General features: G+C 38.6%; 1 protein-coding gene across 1 annotated transcript; it reads left to right on the top strand.

Moving 5' to 3' along the window:
• The first annotated feature begins 21,258 nt into the window (after window positions 1–21,258).
• LOC106780761 lies at window positions 21,259–22,080 on the top strand. Its single transcript, XM_014669069.1, has one exon. It carries the CDS (start codon window positions 21,259–21,261, stop codon window positions 22,078–22,080), a length of 822 nt encoding a protein of 273 aa, XP_014524555.1.
• The last annotated feature ends 341 nt before the right edge of the window (window positions 22,081–22,421 follow it).

Genomic DNA, 22,421 nt, shown 5'->3' with positions numbered 1-22,421 from the left:
GGGGGGGGTGAATTGGCGAGGTTTCAAAATCATAGTCTTTTTAAAATCTTTTTCACAAACTAGAAACCTTTACACAATTTCTTGAATCGCAAGTAATAGAAATTTAAGTGCAGCGAAATATCAAAGTAGACTACGTGAATTATAAAGTCGACTGAATGTAAAAGAGTAGGGATAGAGAATTCAGACACAGGTTTTTATACTAGTTCGACCTCAATGCCTACATCCAGTGTCCTTCCAATCCCAGGAAGCAAATGCACTATAATGGTCAAGGTTTTTACAACAAGGCTTTTATAGATACCTCCACGTCAAAAATATAAAACACCTCTCTAACCCTCTAACCAAAATATAGGCAAAAACACACAAGAAGAACTGCCGCAAGAATCCCCTCTCTGCAATCTTCAACCCACTTTGAACAATCCTCAAAGTGTCCAGACTCCATGAGTCTACCCTCTGTAATCACAACAGGTACAACAATCTCCAACAGATTGTAACACGAGCCTTGATCAACCAAAGAACACCTCAATTGTGTAGATAATGATTAAGTAGTAAGCGCAATAGAATTCTCCTTCAGAACCTCTTCAAAGAAAGATCTCCACCGTCTTCTTGATGAGTTCTTGAAGCTCTAAATCACAGAGAATCAATCTGAAACAGAGTATGAAAATGTCAGTTCTTCCAAAAGTTCTCTGAATAACTCAGGTCTCGTCTATTTATAGATTTCCATAAATCAGATGCTCCTGTAGTCGACTAAGCTACTAATACAGTCGACTATCCTCTGAAAGTTATAACAGTTAAATCAAATTAGTAGCAGTCTGTTGGAAAACAGGTAAGCTTTTTTAAACACCAAGAGGGAGGGGGGGTTGAATTGGTGATGTTTCAAAAATATGTTCTTTTTCGCAATCTTGCAAACAAAGTATAAAGCTTTTTAAATTTTCTTGAAATACAAGCAATCAGAAAATGTATGCAGCGGAAAAAACATAGTAGACTGCGTTAGAAATAGAGTCGAATGGAATGTAAAAGATAAGAGATAGAGAAATTCAAACACAACTTTCTATATTGGTTCGGCCAACAATGCCTACATCCAGTGTCCTTCCACCTGAAAGTAAATATACATTATAATGGTTGTGGTTTTTACAACAAGGAATTTATAAACGACCTTCATGTCAAAAATATAAATTTCCTCTCTAACCCAAAACCAAAATATAGCTGCACAACAAAACCAGAGTTGTAGCAAGAATCCCCTCTTCTGCAATCTACAATACCACTTTGAACAATCCTCAAAATGCACTATCCCCTGTATCACAACAGGTACAATTCCAACAGTCTTCACAGGATGCCAAGCCTTGATCACAATTGAGCAGTCTTCACAGGATGCCAAGCCTTCAAATCGATCAAACAGAAGCACCTTACTTGTGTAGGTAATGATCAACAAGTGTAAGCGCACAATGTCTCCTCAATGAATCTCGTTCAAGAAAGATCACCACAGTCTTCTTGGAGAATTCTTGGAGCTAAGAGAAATCTGAATCAAAAATGAAATTTTCAGTTTATCAAAAGTCTCAGAACAAACTCGTGTTCAGTCTATCTATAGATTTCTGTTCATCAGTCAGATTCTCAATCGAATGTGCTACTAATTCAGTTGACTGTATTATAACCGTTATAACAGTTCAGTTAACTTAGAAGCCTATCTTCAACAAATAACACAACACATTCAATACAGTTGACCAAGTCATCAATGCTCAACTAACTTTTAAAATATAGCCGTAGAGTGCAAGAGCATAACAAAATTCCAAATCAAACAACAGGTACAGTCGAATATGTAAACTGTTGAGATTGTTGACAATACAAACTCTATATCCAACTAGTTTTTTATGATGTCAACACAATGCTTAATAACAGTACACATGTTGCTGCATTACATGTTCATATTTTGAATAAACTGTTATATCTGCTGAACATGTTTTGATGTATTGTGATGTATGTTGCTATGATTGATTGCGTGATATATTTGTAGACATGCTTGTATGAATATGTGAAATATTTACTGATTGATTGAAAACATTTTATTTCACATTTCTGGAAGTAAAAGATCACAAGCACCTTTATGAACTTATATTTGTTGTGACAAAGTTCTAGTCCAGTCGAATACACCTATAATGGGTTCGACTATGCTAAAATCTTTGTACAGATTTCGTGAACCAGTGCTATGTGAGATTTTGAGTTGAAAAGAATTTCAAAGTGTTTTTACATGTGTCAGTCGACATTGTATATTGCATATTCGACTGTGTTATTGATCACTTTGGAATTCTGTTATGCTTACACGCTCCAACGGCTATATTTTTCAAAAGTTAGTTAAGCATTAATGACTTGGTCAACTGTAATAAACGTGTGTTGAATTTTGTTGACTAAGAGCCTATATGTTGACTATCTGTTATAACTGTTTTAATACAACCGACTGCATTAGTAGGCTATTCGACTGAGAAGCAATCTGTTTAACAGAAAACTATAAATAGATAGAACACGAGTTGGTATGAGACTTTTAATAATCTGACATTTTCATTTTCCTATTTCAGATTGAATTCTCTGTTTTAACAGCTCTAAGAATTCTCCAAGAAGACGATGGTGATCTTTCTTGAGAGAGATTCAAAGGGAGAAGTCAATTGTGTTGACTGCTTGATCATAATCTGCATGAGGAAGGTGCTTCTTGATTGATCTTTGAAGGCTTGGCATCCTGTGAAGACTGTTGTGTTGATTGAAGGCTTGACAACCTATGAAGTCTGCTGTGATAGGCTTGGCATCCTATGAAGAGTGCTAGTTACACGTTGAGGATTTTTCGACGTGGGTTCATATTGCAGAAGATGGGATTCTTGTTGCAATTCTGGCTTTGTTGTGCAGCTATATTTTGGTTTTGGGTTAGAGAGGAGATTTATATTTTTGTGTGGTGCTTCTTTAAATTCTTTGTTGTAAAAATCGCAACCATTATAGTGCATTTGCTTCTTGGGTTGGAAGGATACTCGATGTAGGCATTGTTGGCCGAACTAGTATAAAAACCAGTGTTTGATTTTCTCTATCCCTACACTCTTTTATTTCCAGTCGACTTTATCTGTTTAGCAGTCATTACTTGCATTTCAAGAAAGATAAAAAAGCTTTGTATTTTTGTATAAAGATTGCGAAAAGATTTTGTTTTTGAACAAACACCAATTCACCCCCCCTCTTGGTGTAAAATGAAACCTACTTATTTCTCAACATAAACTACATAGTCGACATCAACCATGTAAAACATTTTGAAATTCTTTTCTTCTCAAAATTACAGACAACACTGATCCTCAAAATCTGCACAAAGACTTTAGCATAGTCGAATCCCTTTACTATATAATCGATTGTACTAGAACTTTGTCACATAGTTAAAAGTTCATAAAAGTATTTGTGTTTTTTAGCTTTAAAACATGTGCAATAAAACATTTTAAATGATGCAAAGCACATAACACATAAAGCATATAAACACGTTCCAAATATATATCAAACATACAGCATAGGAACATGTAACACATATCAAACATGTTCAACAAATATAACAATTAAAATGCATACGAACATGTAAACACAACAAACAACATATGCATGTTATTAAGCAATGTGTTATCATCATCAAAAAATAGATTGATATAGAAATTGTGTTGTCAACCATCTCAACACAATCAAGTCAAACAAATTAATTCCACATTGAATACAGTTGTCTCTCATTCAATGCTTAACTAACATTTGAAAATATAGCTGTTATTGTTCACAAGCATAACAAAATTCCAAATAAAACAACTAACAAAGTCGAATGCATAGCGCACACAGTCGACTTTGATACATATGCACATATTGAAATTCTTTTCAATGTAAAATCTCACATAGCACTGTATTTGAAAATATGTGCAAAGTCTTTAGTCTTAATCGACACTATTAATAATGGAGTCAACTTAGGACCTGCAGATTTGCCACACAATATAAGTTCATCAAAGTGCATGTGGTTTTCCTTTTCTAAAACATATGCAATGCAATCACAACAGATGTAACGTATATCAGAATAGTGAATATGCATTCATATATCAAGGCTAACACAGAACATGTTCAATAAGATATCAATCAATAAGCAACAGAACATGTAACACATAACAAGACATGTGTTATTAATAATGTGTTGTCATCATCAAAAACCAGGGTGAATAAAGCACTGTGAGATTAAGGTTAGCTAAACCAATGCTTCCCTTATCAACAATCTCAACAGATACCCAATGGTGAACACAAGGAATATGGAGAACAATAGCACCAGAGACATGATCCATGAGTTGCAAGCCCAACTAGAGGCACAAGCGCAAATCATATAGCAATAGCAAGAGATCAAACACAAAAAAGCAGAAGAAATTGCCATGTTGAGAGCACGCCAACCCCCACCAGAAGGATCTGCCTCAAACAGAAACAACAATGACAACCGTAATGGAGGACAGTTTGCCCACACCGGACCCGCTTCAAGACCTCCCAATTTGCTTCCGTTTATGGAAGCCATCATGCATGCTCTTATGTCAGAGAAACCTCCTCCGACATTAGAAAGGTATGACGGCTCAGCGGACCCAGATAACCACCTCAGAAACTTCACTAATGCAATGGCGTTCTACATATATAGTGATCTGGTCAAGTGCAAGGCCTTCTCCCTATCTCTCAGGGATGAAGCGCTAGAATGGTATCACACTCTTCCACCAAATACAGTGGATAGTTTCGCCACCGTAACAACTCTCTTTAGGAGACAGTACGCCGCCAAGCGAAGGCAAGAAATGACTCTGGCGGAGTTGGTGAACACCAAGCAGGAGAAGGACGAAACCCTAAAAGCGTTCATGCAGAGATACAATGAAATTGCACGACAAGTGAAAGATGCGAATCACACATTCGTCATCAACAATCTACCTAAATACTTAAAACCAGGATACGTTGCTGAACAACTATATGTTGAGCCACCAAAGACTATGGAAGAACTCAAGGAGAGGATGGCCAAATTCATTCGTATGGAGGACCTGAGAAACTCAAGAAGAAAACAACAACAAGAAGCCCCTACTAACGGGAGTAAAAAAAAGGCAAAATGATCCTCTAACGACAATAAGGGTGACAGACCCCTTCAAAAGGAGTCAGCCTAGCCACCCAGGTATGATCGCTACACAACTCTTAACGCACCCACGACAAGAGTACTCGAAGAAGCCCTACACACTGAACTCCTCACAATTCGGAAAAAACCCTTACCAAAGAACGTCGACAAAAGTAGGACCTGTCAGCTTCTCCAAAATGATGGCCACAACACGAAGGACTGTGCCACAGTGAGAGATGAGATAGAAAGGCTCGTTCGGGCAGGCTATCTTCAAAAATACATGAAGGGAGAGGAGGCCCGAAGGAGGAGCCCTCCTAGAAAGGAAGCTTTGCGCAAGAGTCCCGAGTGTTCGTCTCGGATAGATGACTACCATAGATGAATATCCCGAAGCCACACCTGTGAGCATGAACGAGATAGGTCGGTCCGATGATGGATTAATACTATATCTGGAGGTTTCACTAGAAGAGGACATTAATCCTTTGCTCACAAAAGACATCCGAGGAGCTTGAAAACTATGCACTTGGTAGACCGACAACCTCTATCTATGCCAAACATCACTTTTACAGATGCTGACTTCCACGACCCCAATCCTGATCAAGATGACCCCATGGTCAACACCGCCTAGATAGCACGATATGACGTTAGTAAAATGTTAGTTGATCAGGGTAGTTCGATTAACATTCTATACTGGGCCACGTTCCTAAAAATGGACCTTTCCAAGGACGTGATAGCCCCATTCAATGAGCATATTGTAGGATTCGCGGGAGAAAGAGTTGACACTTGAGGATATCTCAACTTGAGAATGAAATCTGGAGCGGGAAAGGAAGCGAAAAAGCTCAGGATGAGGTTCCTGTTGGTAGAAGCCAATACTTCATACAATGCACTACTGGAGCGACCTTGTGTTAATACTCTGGCAAGTGTACCGAATCTTATCAAGTAATAATAAGTGGTAAGACCAAATATCGTTTTTCCAAGAGACTCACGACACTAAACAATTGTGCTTTTGCTTAACCAATCAAGATTATAAGGCCAATATTTTAGGGCTTTTAAATGCAAAACAATAAAAGTAAATATGCATGCAATTTGATCAATTGAGGTTAAACACAAAAGTGAAAGAATGATGTTGATAATATGAGATGAATATGGTATTAGGGTTTAGATTTCACCTAATCACTTTCATGCATAAATGAATTCATCTTCTTCATTATTGTTAATGCAATTTTCTAAATTACCCTAAACCCAATGTCTCGGCGAAGAGAGCCTACTCCCAATTACTAGTTTACTATGTTTAGTCTCCCTAGCAATTAGTCATGCATTTCAGTGCACAGAAGCTTAAAGCAATTGACCGTCCTATTCCTATGTCTAGGTAATATTGCTAATAAAGAGAATTCCCTAGATCGTGATTTGTGGATATCTCATGATACCAATCTTAGGGAGAGAAGAGGAGAGCTGCCACCTTCCTCAAATCCACCAACCCTAAGAGTGCGATATCTCCTCATGATACTTACAAATAATAAGATTTATGCCCATCATTTGAGTAAATAAGAATATCTCTAAAAATTAATGAAAGAAGCGTATATCAATAACAAGAATCAATTCAAATACAAGAGACTTTAGAGGTTACATTTTTCCCAATAACATATGAGATTAGTCCTTCATCGTCATGGAGAAACTAGGTGTACAATGGAATGGAAGAGATAGAAACCCTAGAAAGAGAAAAGGAGAGTTGTCAATTCCCCAAATCTGCCCCCAAAGGGGTGAAAAGTGTGTTTCTGTGCTTAAGCCATCAAAAGATACATTCTCTAAGACGTTCTGGCCTTTAAATAGGGTAGAAAAATAACAAAAAACGGGTCCAGGCCCAAACATATCATAAAAATAACAAAAAATTGGCCGAAAACTTGTGTCGTCGGCGCTCAACGCTACAGTACCGCTCAACGGTAGGTGCAGCACTCAGAATGGCCCCCAACGGTGTCGCCCAGGCGAAAAACAGTGAAAAACTGATCCAGAGACGACAACTATCGACCTTGACCCAAGAACCAACCTCGACGACCGTATTCAACCCTAGGGAGACGTCAAACCATTCGTACTTGGGAAGGAGGAGTTACAAACCACCACCATCGACGGAAGCCTAGAGTTGAGCAATGAGTGAAAAATGGTAGAAATGTTGAAAGCCAAGAAGTTGACATATACTACGTGGCTGGCGATTGTCGTCATGGTGAAGAAGTCGAACGATCAATGGAGAATGTGTTTTGTCACAAAGCTCAAAAAAGGATGCCCGAAAGATTCTTACCCCCTTCCATGCATCAATCGGTTGGTGGACAGGGCTTCAGGGCATGCAATACTGAGTTTTCTTTACGCGTATTTAAGGTACAATCAAATCCCGATGTATGTACCAGATCAAGTGAAAACAACTTTCATAACCGAGCGTGCCAACTATTGTTATGAGGTAATGTCGTTCGGATTAAAAAATGTAGGCGCTATATATCAGTGTCTCATAGATAAAATTTTCCATGCCAAATTGGAAAGTGTATGAAAGTATATGTTGACGACATGGTCGTTCGGAGCCAATCGGTTGAACAACATTTGAAAGACTTAGCCGAAGTGTTCCTTCAGGTAAAGAGATACAATATGCGGTTGAACCCGTCAAAATGCACCTTTAGAGTCCCAACCGGAAAGTTCCTAGGGTTCATATGTTAACCTGCAGGGGAATCGAGGCCAACCAGGACAAATGTCGAGCGGTCTTGGAGATGCAGAGCCCCACCAGTTTGAAGGAGGTGCAGCGCCTCGTTGGCTGACTGACAGCTTTGTCACGCTTCATCCCAAAGTTGGCAGAGCACATCAAACCTATTCTCAAGAACATGAAAAAGGCATCACTCAGCACTAGGATAATCAGTGTAACAATGCTTTCACTACAGTCAAGGATATCCTCACTAGCCCTCCAATTATGGCTCGCCCGGTAGTAGGATATGACTTGCAATTGTATATAGTTGCATCCAACAACGCTGTAAGCGCTGCTCTTATCCACGAAGCCCAGATTTTAAACTAATCTATTTTATTAGCAGAACTTTGCAGGGGGCGGAAGAACGACATTCCCAGATAGAGAAGGTAGCTTTGGCTCCATTGACAGTGGCGTGCCATCTCCGACCGTATCTCTAGAGCCATCAAGTGGTAGTACGCACGGATCACCCAATTGCTAATATTCTCAGAAAGCCCAACTTGGTAGGAAGGATGGTTTCCTGGTCTGTTGAACTCTCCGAATTCGGTTTATGCTTTGAACCTCGGGGATCTGTTAAAGGCCAACATCTAGCAAACTTTACAGCTGACCTAACACTTAGGCCAGACGGACCGGTGCAACTATGGTATTTGAACGTAGATGGCTCCTCGGATAAAAGTGGTGGAGGAGCCGACATCGTCCTGGAGGGACCGGATGGCATTGTTATTGAGTAAGTCGTAACTTTTCGTTTTCAAACCAGCAACAATCAAGAGGAGTACGAAGCTTTGATTGCCTGTTTAACTTTGGCCAAAGAATTAGAAATTGTTCATTTAGAATGTCGAATGGACTCTCAATTGGTGGTCGGACACATGAAAGGGACCTTCTAGGTGAAAGACAATTTGTTGTTGTGCTATTTTCATAAAGCCGGTAACCTTCTTAAAGACTTTGTCAACGTCAACATCATTCACATACCTAGGAAACAAAATTCCATAGCGGATCTTCTGTCCAAGTTGACGCACGACAAAGAGAAGGCACAACTATCTTCAGTCATCAAGATGACGCTTGACAAACCAGTGGTTGAAGCCTTTGCCACAGATGTAGTGGCACCTAAAGTCGATTGGCGACAAACTATACGAGAGTTAATGACAAAGCAAGTGCAGGTAGAAAAGGTTAGTCTCGCCGACTCCAAACGGATTGCTCGATTTTGTGTGTAGGTGACGATTTGTACAGACGAAGATACAACATGCCACTACTAAAATTCTTATCAGAAGAAGAGGCAGACTATGTCTTGCGAGAGCTCCACCACGATGTATGTGGTTTACACTCAGGAAAATGCACGCTTAGGGCCCGAATATTACGAGCAGGGTATTACTGGCCAACAGTCAACCGTGACCGTGAGGCATTCGTCAAAAAGTGCATATCCTGTCAGGTGCACGACAATGATTTCTGAATCCCTCCCGAAGAATTACATGGTATCACTCACCATGGTCGTTCTCCTAATGGAGAATGGATATTGTTGGACCACTACCGGTCGGTAAGGCATAGTGTAAGTTCCTCCTGGTGGCAATCGATTATTTCACAAAGTGGATCAAAGCTGAAGCATTAGCGGTCATAAGCATCTGGCATTTGATATGTCGGTTCCGCCTGCCTCAGAAAATCATCACTAATAATGGTCGACATTTTATCGAGAAGAAATTCGAAGACTTTCTTAAAAGCCTGGTGATGAATCGATATTTTATTGATTTCATTTAGTTTATTGTGCTAGAATTAATTGGGGAATTATGCTTAATTGTCCGATATTTTCCCGTATCTGTTAATTGTGCTTAATTTGACCGGAAATTCTAATTTTAATTAATTTGAATATTCTGAGCTAATTATTTGCATTTTTAATCGCAGGGAAAATTTTGGAGATATATTTTGGAGCATTGGGATGGAGACAAATCAATTCAAGACTCTCAAATTAGACATTTTAAATTTTAGTTATATTGTAATTTAGAAGTTTAGTTTTTTTAGACAAACTTTTACATTGTGGGCCAATTTTTCGAATTTGTTGTTGAGCCCAATTGTAAAAAAAAAAAAAAGACACATGACACCTAGGGTTGGGTGAACCCCACCCTTTTTTTGGAGACACAACACTTGGCCTTTTGTGGTGCAGGCGTCACACATTTTGGAGGGCTCTCTTCCTCTCGGCATTTTGGTGATAAAAAGTGGCAACCGAAACACTTTTTTATTATTCTCTGGCTGAAACGGTTTTTGTGGGTGCAGAGCAATTTTCTTGGAGCAATGTTTGAGCTATTGGGCATTGAATGATTGTTTTCTTTTCTTTTAATATAGTGCAGTGTTGTTCCATATATTTCTTTGCATTGAGTTTACTTTATTCAAGTAACATCTTTGATTTGGTTTCCACATGTTATGGTTGGTGCAGGGAAACAACTCTTTTCTTTTGTGTTTTTTTCTTGTTTTTAAGAAATCAAAAGTAGATTAAGTGGGAAGTGATGGTACGGTAGCAATGCTTTCATTTAATTTCTTGAAGAGTGAAAAGTAGATTAGGAAGAGTTGATGGGACGTAGCAAGTTTTTTTTTTTATTCTCTTTTAGAATGAAGAGTTGATGGGAGTAGGTGAATGGTGTACTTCGATTGATGTTGAATCACGTTACTACAGCAAGAAAATTTGCTTTCATTTTTATTCTTCTTTTAATCCATGCGCTGAATTCAATTAGGAGAGCAAAGGGTTTATTCATTTTTAATTGGCAAGGTGCACATGGGTCTCAGCCAGGGAGAAAAGAAGTTATTCAATTCTCATTTGGAAGAGCATGCATTGCTTGAAGAAAGAAAGAGTTGCTTGAGGTGATTTTCATTTTACGGAGGTGGTGTCACAACCCAAAGAGTATTTTTAGGCCATTTGAATTTTCAACTTCTTTTACTAGGTACCTAGGTCACGTGAATGGTAGGAGAAAAAATTTATGTTTGTTAATTTCTTTTGTTTGAAATTAATTTACATAGTTGGTTGAGTTGCGTTTCATCTCTTTAATTTAGTGTTGCATTTTTAATAATTTTAATTGTGCTAGATAATTGTCTATGTAATGTTGTGTTTAGCATTTTCAATTATTTTAATGTTGTCTAGTATTTTTGGTAGTGTTACTTTAATTATCATGATAGCTTAAATTAGTTGAGTTGGTCATTAGCGATATTGCATTGCTTCTTTGAGATTTCTGGACTGTATGTGTGATTGCCACTCTGACTTGGTTAATATCAAATCTGTATTTGCACTTCCAATTGGGTATACACTTGGTTGCCCAGTTGGTGTTAAGTCTCCTCTTAGTTGATGAAACTGCATGGTGTAAATTAGATTTGATGTTACCATTGCGTTCACTTAGTCCGCTTTTATGAAAACATGATTAGCCTGCGCTTAGTTGATTAATTATGTTTGATTAGAGGTTTGAGTCAACTTTATTTTGTTGATCTATGATAGGAAGCATTGTAATTAAGTTAATGACCAACGATTTCCATTCTGTCTTTGAAACCGTTTTTATATTTGTGTTTAATTATCGGTTTGCGTCAGTGTTTTGATTTTTTTTATCCGCATTCACAAACTCTTCACAACCCCCACCCCCTTCGTGTGAGACCTGATTCTCGAACCACAGTTTGGTCCTTGAGAGACGACCTAGGAGTCACTTCCTAGTCTATACTGCATTATTTTATGCTCATTAAATTTTGCACGGGGTGCGACCTCCATCACCTAGGAATCAAGCATGTAACCAATTCGATAGAGCACCCACAAATGAACGGGTAGGCTGAAGCTGCCAACAAGGTTGTCATAACAGAGTTAAAGAAACAGCTCGGTGAAGCTAAAAGCTTATGGGTAGAAGAACTGCCTGAGGTGCTATGGGCCTACAGGTGCACCTCGCACGGATCCATCGAAGAAACTCCTTTTAACCTAACATATGGCACGGATGCAATGCTGCCGATAAAAGTAGGAGAGCCATCCTTAAGGAAATGCATACAAGATATGAACCTTAATGGCGAACAATTACAGATGAACCTCAACATCGTACCTGAACGTCGAGAAGTTGCCACAATTCGAGTGGCAGCCCAAAAAAGAATGCTTTTCCAGTGATACAACACTATGGTCAAACCCAGAAACTTCAAGGAGGGGGGTCTTGTGTGGCGTAAGAGAAGGGAGGCCAGAAAGAATAGGGCTCATGGAAAGATAGAAGCCAATTGGGAAGGATCGTTTCGCATCTCAGAGGATTCAATGAATGAAACCTATCGTCTTGAGCTCCTTAATGGACAAGCTATCCCAAACACCTGGAATGCAACACATCTTAAATTTTATTACAATTAAATATGTCTTTGCATGGCTATTTTTCAAACATTTTTCCTTTGCTTATAGTATTTTTGAAATTCTATTGTTTATGCTATCCTTGAGATAAATGCAAACAGGTTGTTTTCAGTCTACACGGTTCGCAAAAACTATTTTATATGTTTTCATTTACTAACAATGCAGATTATCAAATCCTGCATACCATACAGAGAACCGTTTGTGCTGAGGCACTCAATCGAAGGAGATACTACCAGACCTGGGTCATGAACACCTAGTAGATTGCGTACAGGGATACATTCCCTTCGGGTCATAACACCCAGGGCAATACAATGCGTATAGGGATGCATTCCCTTCGGGTCATAACACCCAGTGCATTAATAGGGATACACTCCCTTTGGGTCATGAACACCCAAACGCGTCAAACAGGGGAAACACTCCCTTTGGGTCATGAACACCCAAGCGCGTCAAACCTAGGGAACCACCCCCTAGCCTAGGACATGTTCACACAAAGAACACCTAGCGGACGCCGGCATAAAGGCAGTCTACTTATTACAGAGCCGATCGGAATTTTGCCGGACGGTCATGGCACACCAAGACGATAAGGCGAGCGACATTATAAAGTAAGCTACTCTAATTACTTATGTCCTTTCGATAATCCATATTCGACTGTTGTCTTCCTTTAAAACAGGAAAAATAGATGCCAACAAAAGCACTAATTACATGGGAAAAAAGTTCTCAAACTGACTCCCAACAGTGTGTCCCTAGACAAAGCTGAAAAAGAGTTCATAACATTCAGCATCAAGTAATCAACACGAAGGTTGTTAATGTAACAGGTACAAAGTGCTATGAAGCAAACAAAAAAGCAAAGCAGTCAACGATTCAGAAATTGTGTGTTATCAAGCACATATAAAGGTGTCATAAAAACAAAACGTTCAACACTTCAAGTATAGACAAATGAAGGATAAATCTTTCTTATCCAGCTTGGGTAATATCCACAACATCATTGGAAGGAGTCATAGGATCCTCCTCCCTAACCTCCCCAATAGTGGATGTCTCTGCAGTCCCCTTTTCTACAGCCTTCACAGGTTCATCTTCCAGCAGGGCATCTTCTATAATATCTCTTATTGACAGCAATTGACCCTGGTAAACATCCTTCCTCAGGTCAAACTCAACACCTTCAGTAGATAGGTTCAGGAGATAAGATACTTGTCTTAGGGCCTTCTTGAAGCCTCGGGTGTGATCCAACAAGATACCTTTTCCCATCTCCTCCTTAAGCTCTTTGTCCTCGATTGCTGTCAGGCGTAGGGCCTCATTCTCTGCCTTTAGTGATGCGAGGGCACTTTTCTGGCTAAAGTTTTCTTTCCTCAACACATCCAAATCAACAGCAAATTGATCGCGATCTATTTTTAGCTCGATGCTGAATTTCTGTAGATTCACCATCACTGTGTGCGTTGATATCAAAACACACCCTTTATGGTTTAGAATGAGTTTAAAATCAAGTAAAACACTTAGTTGAGTCATGAGAGAGTCAAAAGTTGGTTTTAGAGATATTATGCTTGTTTTTACATTGTTTTGTAAGGTTTTGATGAAAATTGAAGAAGGAAGTAAATCAAGGTGGACTTAGACTCGTGAAAGATGAAGAAAAAGGATGAAAAGAAGAGTCAAAGGGACCGCTGAGCGTCAGAATGGACCGCTGAGCGTTAGAATGGACCGCTGAGCGTGCAGGACAATTAGGGGCAAACCGCTCAGCGGTAAAACTAACCGCTGAGCGGTCCAATGGCTAAAGGGAAACCGTTGAGCAGTTTACTTAGGGGCCCGAGTGATTGTCTGTTTTTATTAGCTTGGATTCTGTAATCTCTCTGTTATCTTTTTGGTCTATAAATAAACCCAGTGCGATTCAAAACATAATCTTTTGGCCGAGAGAAACGTCCAGAGCTGTTCCACACACCTTGGAGGAGGTTCCTTGGATGCTTAGGCTCCAATCTACCAAGTTTAGGGTTATTTCTTCCATTCTTTCATTGTATTTCATCTATATTCACCATGATTATGGTGAACTAAACCCTAGGTTGTTAGGGAACAATGTAATCTTTTGAAATTCTCTTATATCAAAATTCTTATCTTCTTTATTTACTTGCATATGCTTATCTTTATCAATTGTTGGGTTCCTTACCTTTGCTTAATGCTTTTATTGTTTAACTCATTCGATAAATGTTGTTTGTCTTTATTGGTACGGGAACGTACAGTAATGTCATGAACTGGGGGGAATTCCTTGATTATGCTAATACCGCCTAGGAATAGGGGTAGGACAGTCAATTGTATTTTTCTTCTGTTTATCATGCATTATTAGTTACTAGGGGAAGCTAGGAATAGCAAGTCGGTAATTAGTAATAGGCTCTTTTCGCCAAGAAATTAGGTTAAGGGTAGACCAAGAAAGTTTGTATGACAATATGATAAATAAGCGAATTAGATAAGAAAAGTAAATATAAGAGGGTGGATAAGATGAAATTGTAAACCCCAACAACTCCATTCATTCATAGTTTCTTTTAGCCAATTGATTCACTGCATCTTGCATGTTTACTTTTGTCTTGCATACAAAACCTAAAATTTAATTATTTTCTCAAGTCTTATGCGATTGGTTTACATGAAAGTTAAGGCCTAAGAGTCATTTGGGAAACGATACTTGGACTTACCCATTTTATATTACTTGATAACGATCTGGTACACTTGCCAGGGACTTAACAGTGCGCTTCGGCTATCAACTGCTCAAATTGAGAGTGAGCAACTACGACCTTGTTTAGTTGTTTCTTGACCCTTTCCAACTTCGTCCTAAGAACGCCTATCTCAGAAGCGTACGCCAAATGCCAGGTAGTCATTGTCGTTCGGCAAGCGAGCTCCATGGCAGTTTCAGCCATTTGTTGCTCGATCATGTTCCGACCACCTTCGACTCGGCGGTGTCCAGATTGAAGTCAATCTTGTGACCCAAGTTGAAAGCGGGCCTCCACATACCATTGGGAATTTTGCGGTCGGCCAGCTCCTAGACATCCTTTGCTTTCTTGGCAACACCAGTCTTATCTGTTTGTTGGCCCCCTTTACGCTTCCCGATGAACGATTGATCTTCGATGACCATCACTTTTGGAGAAGGTGGCCGAACGGTTCGGGAAAGGGCAACAACTTTTTCCCTTGTGGCACCCCCAATAGAACAATCGCTATTAGACTTGGGAAGGGACATATTCCCTTGGCTTTCCTTCTCACCCAAGGCCCGAAACCAGTTGCGAACATGTTTCTTTCCCATGATAGCTATAGAACAAGAGCATTACCAGCGAGTCAATTACAATCAGATAAAAACTAAAAGAATCAGCAAAAGAACATACCAAACACATTTGAGTTAACATCATCATGCTCAAGGCAGTTAATGATCTTTTGTGAAGAAAAGGGGCAGGGCAGCGTGGTAAGAACACTCAAACTTCTAGCTCATCAATAGTCATTTTATCCTCTGACCAAGAGGTAAATTTAAGAGGGTCTTGGGTCCAATATAGAGGCAACCTAGAAGTATTGTCTTTGTGGAAGAAAAAGGAACGACTTGACTCAGTAATGGTCACTCTAAAAAATTGATTCTTAAACCCTTTAAAGGATTGGGAGTACAATTCCAAAATAGTGTTCCCAAGTTCAGCACTCAAGGAAACCCAGCTTCTCCTAGCGACAGGTCCTGTTCTAAAGAAATGCAGAAATAGGGTTGCCACATGACGGCGAAGGCTTGAATATACCTCCAGGTATTTGGATGTAGCTGAGTAGGGGCAACATTTAGGGTTTTCAGGACATCTATCTCGAAAGTGGTAAGAGGTAGCCTCACATACATGTCGTAAAAAAAACAACAATAGGCATAAAAGAAATCATTTCCAGAGTTCTCCTTCCTGTTGAAAACTCTCATTTTCCCTACAGGCAGTCAGTTTAATGTAGGAATTGTAACCTAAGGTTTTAAGGATACAACTATTATCAGCCCAGTTTCGCAACATGGGTTGGCTATGAAAGAGATTGGGGAAATCACTTACATCATGTGAGGCCCATTCATAGCCACTAACACTACATGATGAAGAAGAAAGGTCTTTCGGGCCCTTAAAGACGACGTTACTGTAAAGAAAGGCATTATCACGCTCAAGATGGTGGAGATTTCACAGTGGAATCCAGTAGAAGAAGCTTCTCGTTCCTCAGCATTGTTACTTCACCCCTTTTCTTCTATAGATTTTAGAGTATAATCGAAAGTAGGGCAAGAATCCATGGTTACCTGAAGAGGAATTCGGGAAGAAAGATGAGAGAGTTTGGGGAAAGAAGGCGTAGATACGAAAATGGTAAATGACGGTTGAGTATACAAGGGTTTTCAAATATCCTTTCACATTAATGAGGGGAAACTAACATAATTGCAAGCAACATGCACCGTAGGATCAAAAGGATCTTACGACTTTACTTGTAGGACTTTGCAACTGCCCCAAAGGCGGAAAAACCTAAATGATTATAGGGAAATGAAGCGACGTCATAAAACGATGCGTAGCGCGAAGTCCTCACAACGAGCGTCATTATGAAGTCCTATAGTTAACCTAACCAAACAAATCGAACGGTTAACTCGGACTTGGGGGGCATTATGTATGGTATGATATCTTGGCCGAATGATTAGCAACCAATACCGATCGATCTACCTACTGTAGCAGCGTCCATCAACCAGGTCAAGCTAGGGTCAACACTCGTTAAAAGTCAATCAAGCATAGTGCTCGTTAAAATGCATGACAAATGATGTTGGGCCACCATTATTGGGCCAACACTCAAAATGTTATTAAGCTGGCAATAAAACAGATAAAGAATATCTTGTTAAAGATATTAAAGATATAATGATATTTATAAAGCCGTTTTTGAGCAACCAACCAGATTTTAAGGTAAAACCATTTACGGTAAGCTTGTTTATATTTTATTGAGCTAACGATAACTTATAAATACAAGTCCAAGGTTATAAGCCAAGTACTTTCGACCTACCCTCACTCACACTCAAAAATATTTGCTATTGATAATAAAATCACTTTCTTGAGAGCTGAGGCTCCACAATTCACGCCTAACTTGTGTTAGAGTGCCTTTTGCAGGCACCTCCCCCCTCTGCTAGTGAAGGAAAACGAATGACTCGAGTCGAAGAAACAAGCAAGCAGTCCAAATGATAGGAAAGTGAACTGTGCAGACAACCAAAGGAGATATTGACGCAACAACCAAATTAGTCTCTCGATCCCACAAAATTCTTATTGAAACACTTTCATTTCCTAAATTCTACATATTATTAGTTTAAACTATATATTTATTGGTTTTTATACCTTAATGATATTCTTTTTCAATACCTCAATGTGTTAGATTATCTCTAACGAGGAGTTTGAGGTTTAAGTAAAAGCCTTTATGAGATCCTCATATTACTTACCTCTCCATAACATAGATCTTTGTAAGAACTAAAAAGCCATGTTCAGGAAATGCAAATCCAGCCATAAGAAGGAAATGCAAATCCAGCCATAAGAAGGAAGACAAAATCCATTTCTTCTCATAATCATTGTAATATATTTTTTTCATTGTAATCCACCAAAATATAAGTTTTAAAAAAATTATTTTTATTAAAAATAATTTGAATTTCATAAGTCAAATTAAGAAAATAAAAATATATATAAAATTGACATCTAAACAATTCTTTAATATTTAATATTTAATATTTATCTGATTAAACAAACACTCGAGTAAAACTTGTTAACAATCATTAACAAATAATGGTATGCATGGCTTAAATATTATGATATTTGTCTTCGATCCATCAGCAAATGGATTAGTTGTAGATATCATTATGCATTTTTTATCCTCAAATATTCACATGTATAATTTTTTTTTAAACTTAATATCGCTTTTGGTCCCTAGTTTGGGGGGTTGTGTTCAAAATGGTCCTACCTTTTTTTTTGTCCGTAACAATTGATTCCATTTTTTGAAAAATCAGTTCAAGTTAATCCTTTTCCGTAACGACGTCAATTATCTAACGGTATTCAATCTTACGTGGCACGATAAGTAATATATCATGTTAATTTTAAATTTAAGAAAAAAAATTGTTGACACATAAGATTCATCTTCCACTTGCGCCGTCGTCTCCTTCTTCCTCCCCCTTTCCCTCTCCTCCCCACAAATAAAACCCAAATTCACAATCCCCCCACAATTCAATTGCAACAGAGACACCTGAAAACCATAAGTAAAGAGTCTATCCAGTGATTTATCGCGACATCTAAATGAACGAACTTGGCACCAAATTAGAATCTGGAGAAACAAAAGAAGAGGATATTGTCTTGAATTATGAGATTTGGTGAAAACAAGAAACAAACACAAAGCAGGCAGTGTGAAATGGGGTGGGAGAAAATCGGACCCAGAATAGGAAAAAGGTGACCCANATCAGNTANGAAATAGAACTAGGAATCAAAGAAAATGATNATGCANAAGAGACCCACAACAGAGAAAAAGCTAGAACTAAATATGCATGTCATGATTTTTGTTACATGACCACCAATACTATGTCGTGTGTCCTAGAAGAAAAGGCCAAAATTGATCCTGCAGGACCCTGAGCGTAGAAAGAAGTGTTAAAATGGGAGTGTTGAATATTCTGAGAGAACATTGCTTATCTGAAGCAAAAGAATGATTAAGGTTTCCCTTCAAAGGGAAAAAGAAGAATTTAGAAATGAATAAAGAAATTTTGGAAAGTGATGAAGGAATAGACTATTCTGACTTGCTAAGTTAAAACAAAATCTAAGGGTACTACACTTTCAGTCCTTCACCTACTTGCTGCTGCAGGATCCAATCTCAATCTTACAACAAAGTGGGCCTTTCAATTTTCCCTTCCCACTAGGGACAACACCCACGCCAAGCGAGGAACAATCACTTTTTATTTGGAAAAGATAAATTCGAGGTAAAGTTTGGATTTTTGTTATGGCCCTCGTTTTGTTTCGTCGTTTTAGAAATGGGTTTCAGATTTAAAAAATTCAACAAGTCATTAAACTGGCGAATTCTCTCAGATGGATGGTAGGTAGGAATGGAAGCTATGGCTGTGAGGAGGAAGAGTATGCACCCACCGTTCACGCACGCCCTATAAAACCTCTACAACACCGTCAACCTAAATCTCAACTGAAAAAAGAAGAAAACTTCACCAGCTCATTTTCAGTTTCCTGTAACCCATACCATGGGCGACGACGAAAGCACCTCTGATCGATCGCTTAATTTCGAGGACATGACAGTGGTCTCCGCCGTAGGGCGCGGCGCCAAAGGTGTGGTGTTCTTGGCTCGCGCCAGTGGCCGGCGGTCAGGAGAGTGCGTGGCACTGAAAGTGATATCGAAGGCGCTGGTTGCGTAGAAGAGGACGAGAAAGAAGGACGAAGAGGAGTATGAGAGAGTGTCGTTTGAAGAAGAAGTGCTCCGCCGTTTCGATCATCCGCTCTTGCCGAGACTGAGAGGCGTTCTGGAAACGGAGAAAGTGCTTGCATCCAATCTTGCAATAGTGGGAGGAAGAGTGTTAAGCCTGTTGCCACGTGTTCAAATAATTTTTTCCCAATTTAAAATTTCCACGTCAATAAACCTGATACTCACACGTAGGTAAGTTTTATCCAGGCAGCACTAGTACCATTAAATAATTGACGCCGAAAAAGGATTAACTTGAACTGATTTTTCAAAAAGTAGGATCAATTGTTACGCGAAAAAAAAAGATAGGACTATTTTGAACACAACCCCCCAAACCAGGGACTAAAAGCGGTATTAAGCCTTTTTTTTATCATTACAAAATCATTCACCTGGTTTTTTTTATATTTATTTTAAGCATGATTTCTTAAGAAATCTGAACTAAATTGTTATAGCCATCCAAGATGATTACTTACCAGCATTTTATTTTGTGTGTTTTTGTCTCTGGTCTCAGAAGTCTTTTTCATAGCTAAGCTTCTTAATTGGGCTCATAATTCTTATGCTAAAAGTAAGGACCACATCCCTAATTTTTTGACTCCACATTATCATTTATAGGGATAGGCAAATGGAACTGCACTGTAATGTATTGTTAAAAATTGTATTGAACTAAAAATTAATTTGTTTAAACTGGACTAAACTATAAAATAGTTCAAACAAACTGAACTGTTTTTTGTTTTATCAAATGAATATTAAATTGTATTAGACTACAATATAAATTGAACTGAACTAATAACTGAATTGTAAATTATACTAAACTACAATATAAACTAAACTATAGTTTTTATATATTTTTAAGAAAGAAGATAATAAAAAGTGAAAAAAGACAGTATCAAATAAATATAAAAAAAAAAAAAAACTTAAGTATGTAAAAAAGAATCGTTCTTTTTTTCTTCAATGATTTCAGTGGCAATCTGATGAAAATCTGCATAATAATTCACATCCTAAACAAAAATGAACAACACTAAAGTACATAAGAAACAGTATCAAGAAGGCTATTATTTTACATACGTACATTTATACGTATATTGACACATGCATATAGGTAAAAATGCAACACACAAGCGTTCCCAGATCAACAACATCTCAGCAGGCAAAAAGTTTCCGACGAAACGAATTATCTTTTACGTATACACGGTGATTACAGAAAGCATCTGAAAAAGAAAAGCTAGGCTTTGAAAGTGAGAAGGGAAAAGAAATAAATTAAGATTTCTAAACAGTGATTAATGTATATGAAACGAAAACATGCTTTGAAAATAGAAATTTACAGTTGAAATGAATGAAGAAAGAAGAAATGGAAACCTGGAGTCGCAAAAATATTTGGTAAACACATAGTACAGTTAATTATTGTTGTATATAATCCTAAAACTACACCGTATTAGTTTCATTACTTACATTCTTGTAGCCTATAAAGGCATTACCTCTGTTAATGAGAATACAACTCAGTTCTCATATTAACTTTCCTTTTGTCTCTTTCTCTCATTCCCTCTCTGCATAATCAGTATCTCACTACGTTTCACATACACGTGCTTGCGCTATCAGTGGTATCAGGAGCAACAGGTTCCGATCATCTGTTGACAGAAGGAAGGTTCTACAAAAGAAATGGCAGGAATGATACAAGGCGTTTTACCGATGTTCGATGGTAAACATTACGATGATTGGTGTGTAAAAATGGATGCCATCTTGGGTTATCAAGAGGTAGATGAAGTTGTCAAGAAAGGTTTTAAAGAACCTGCAAAAGGAGATTCGGAGGAAGTGAAGAAAAGCTACAAAGAAACCAAGAAACTTGATTGCAAGGCTCGCATGCTAATACATCAGTGTGTTTCTCCGGCCATTTTCCAAAAGATTTCGAAAGCAGCCACGGCTAAGGAAGCATGGGACATACTCCAAGAGGGATATGGAAATTCTGGAAAAATTAAGGAGGTCAGGTTACAGTCATTGCAAAGACAATATGAGCTCCTTAGTATGGAAGCACAAGAAACGATTGAAGAATATCTTGGAAGAATTCAGGTCGTGGTAAATGCAATGAGAGGTTGTGACAAGATTGTGAAAGAAAAGAAGATTGTACAGAAAATTCTGAGAACACTGACGCCTCAGTTTGACCACATTGTTGTGGCTATTACAGAAAGTAAGGACTTGGAAAAGCTAAGAGTTGAAGAACTGCAGAATTCACTTACAGCACATGAACAACGATTGTTAGAAAGAAAGGCAGCAGAGAAGAGTTCCACACAAAACACGAACCAAGCTCTACAGGCTAGAGGTGGACAAAGCTTCAAGAATCGTGGAAGAGGTAGAGGCAGAGGTCGTGGTGGTCGAACTGGAGGAAGAATGAATGTTTCGGCTGAACTGTCCAAAGACGAGAATGGCAACGAACAGAAAGAAGGAAACAGCAGGGGAGGAAGAAAGTCTAGAGGAAGAGGATGAAAGAACTACGACAAAAGGAACATACAATGTTTCACATGCAACAAATATGGCCACTACTCATCCGAGTGTTGGCACAATGACACAGTAAAGAAAGGAACAAAGGATGAAGCAAATCTTGCAAAAGAGAATAGTGAATCGGACTCGGAACAAGTTCTATTAATGAACATCGTTGAGAACTATGAAGATATGAAACATTCGCCGAAATTTCGTTATAAAGATTCGAAAGAAGACGAGGACGAGTGTCAAATAAAACCGAAACGAAGAAGCCACACGTCATTTTCTGGAAAAACAGAACATGCCAATGACGAGGACGAGTGTCAAAGGGAAACGAAACGAGAAAG

This window comes from Vigna radiata, unplaced genomic scaffold, assembly GCF_000741045.1.
Source record: "Vigna radiata var. radiata cultivar VC1973A unplaced genomic scaffold, Vradiata_ver6 scaffold_208, whole genome shotgun sequence".
Taxonomy (NCBI): Eukaryota; Viridiplantae; Streptophyta; class Magnoliopsida; order Fabales; family Fabaceae; genus Vigna; species Vigna radiata.
This window is presented reverse-complemented; position numbering and strand designations above follow the sequence as displayed.

Coding starts and splice junctions, on each gene's coding strand:
- LOC106780761 (XM_014669069.1), top strand. CDS start 21,259: ATGGCAGGAATGATACAAGGCGTTTTACCGATGTTCGATGGTAAACAT.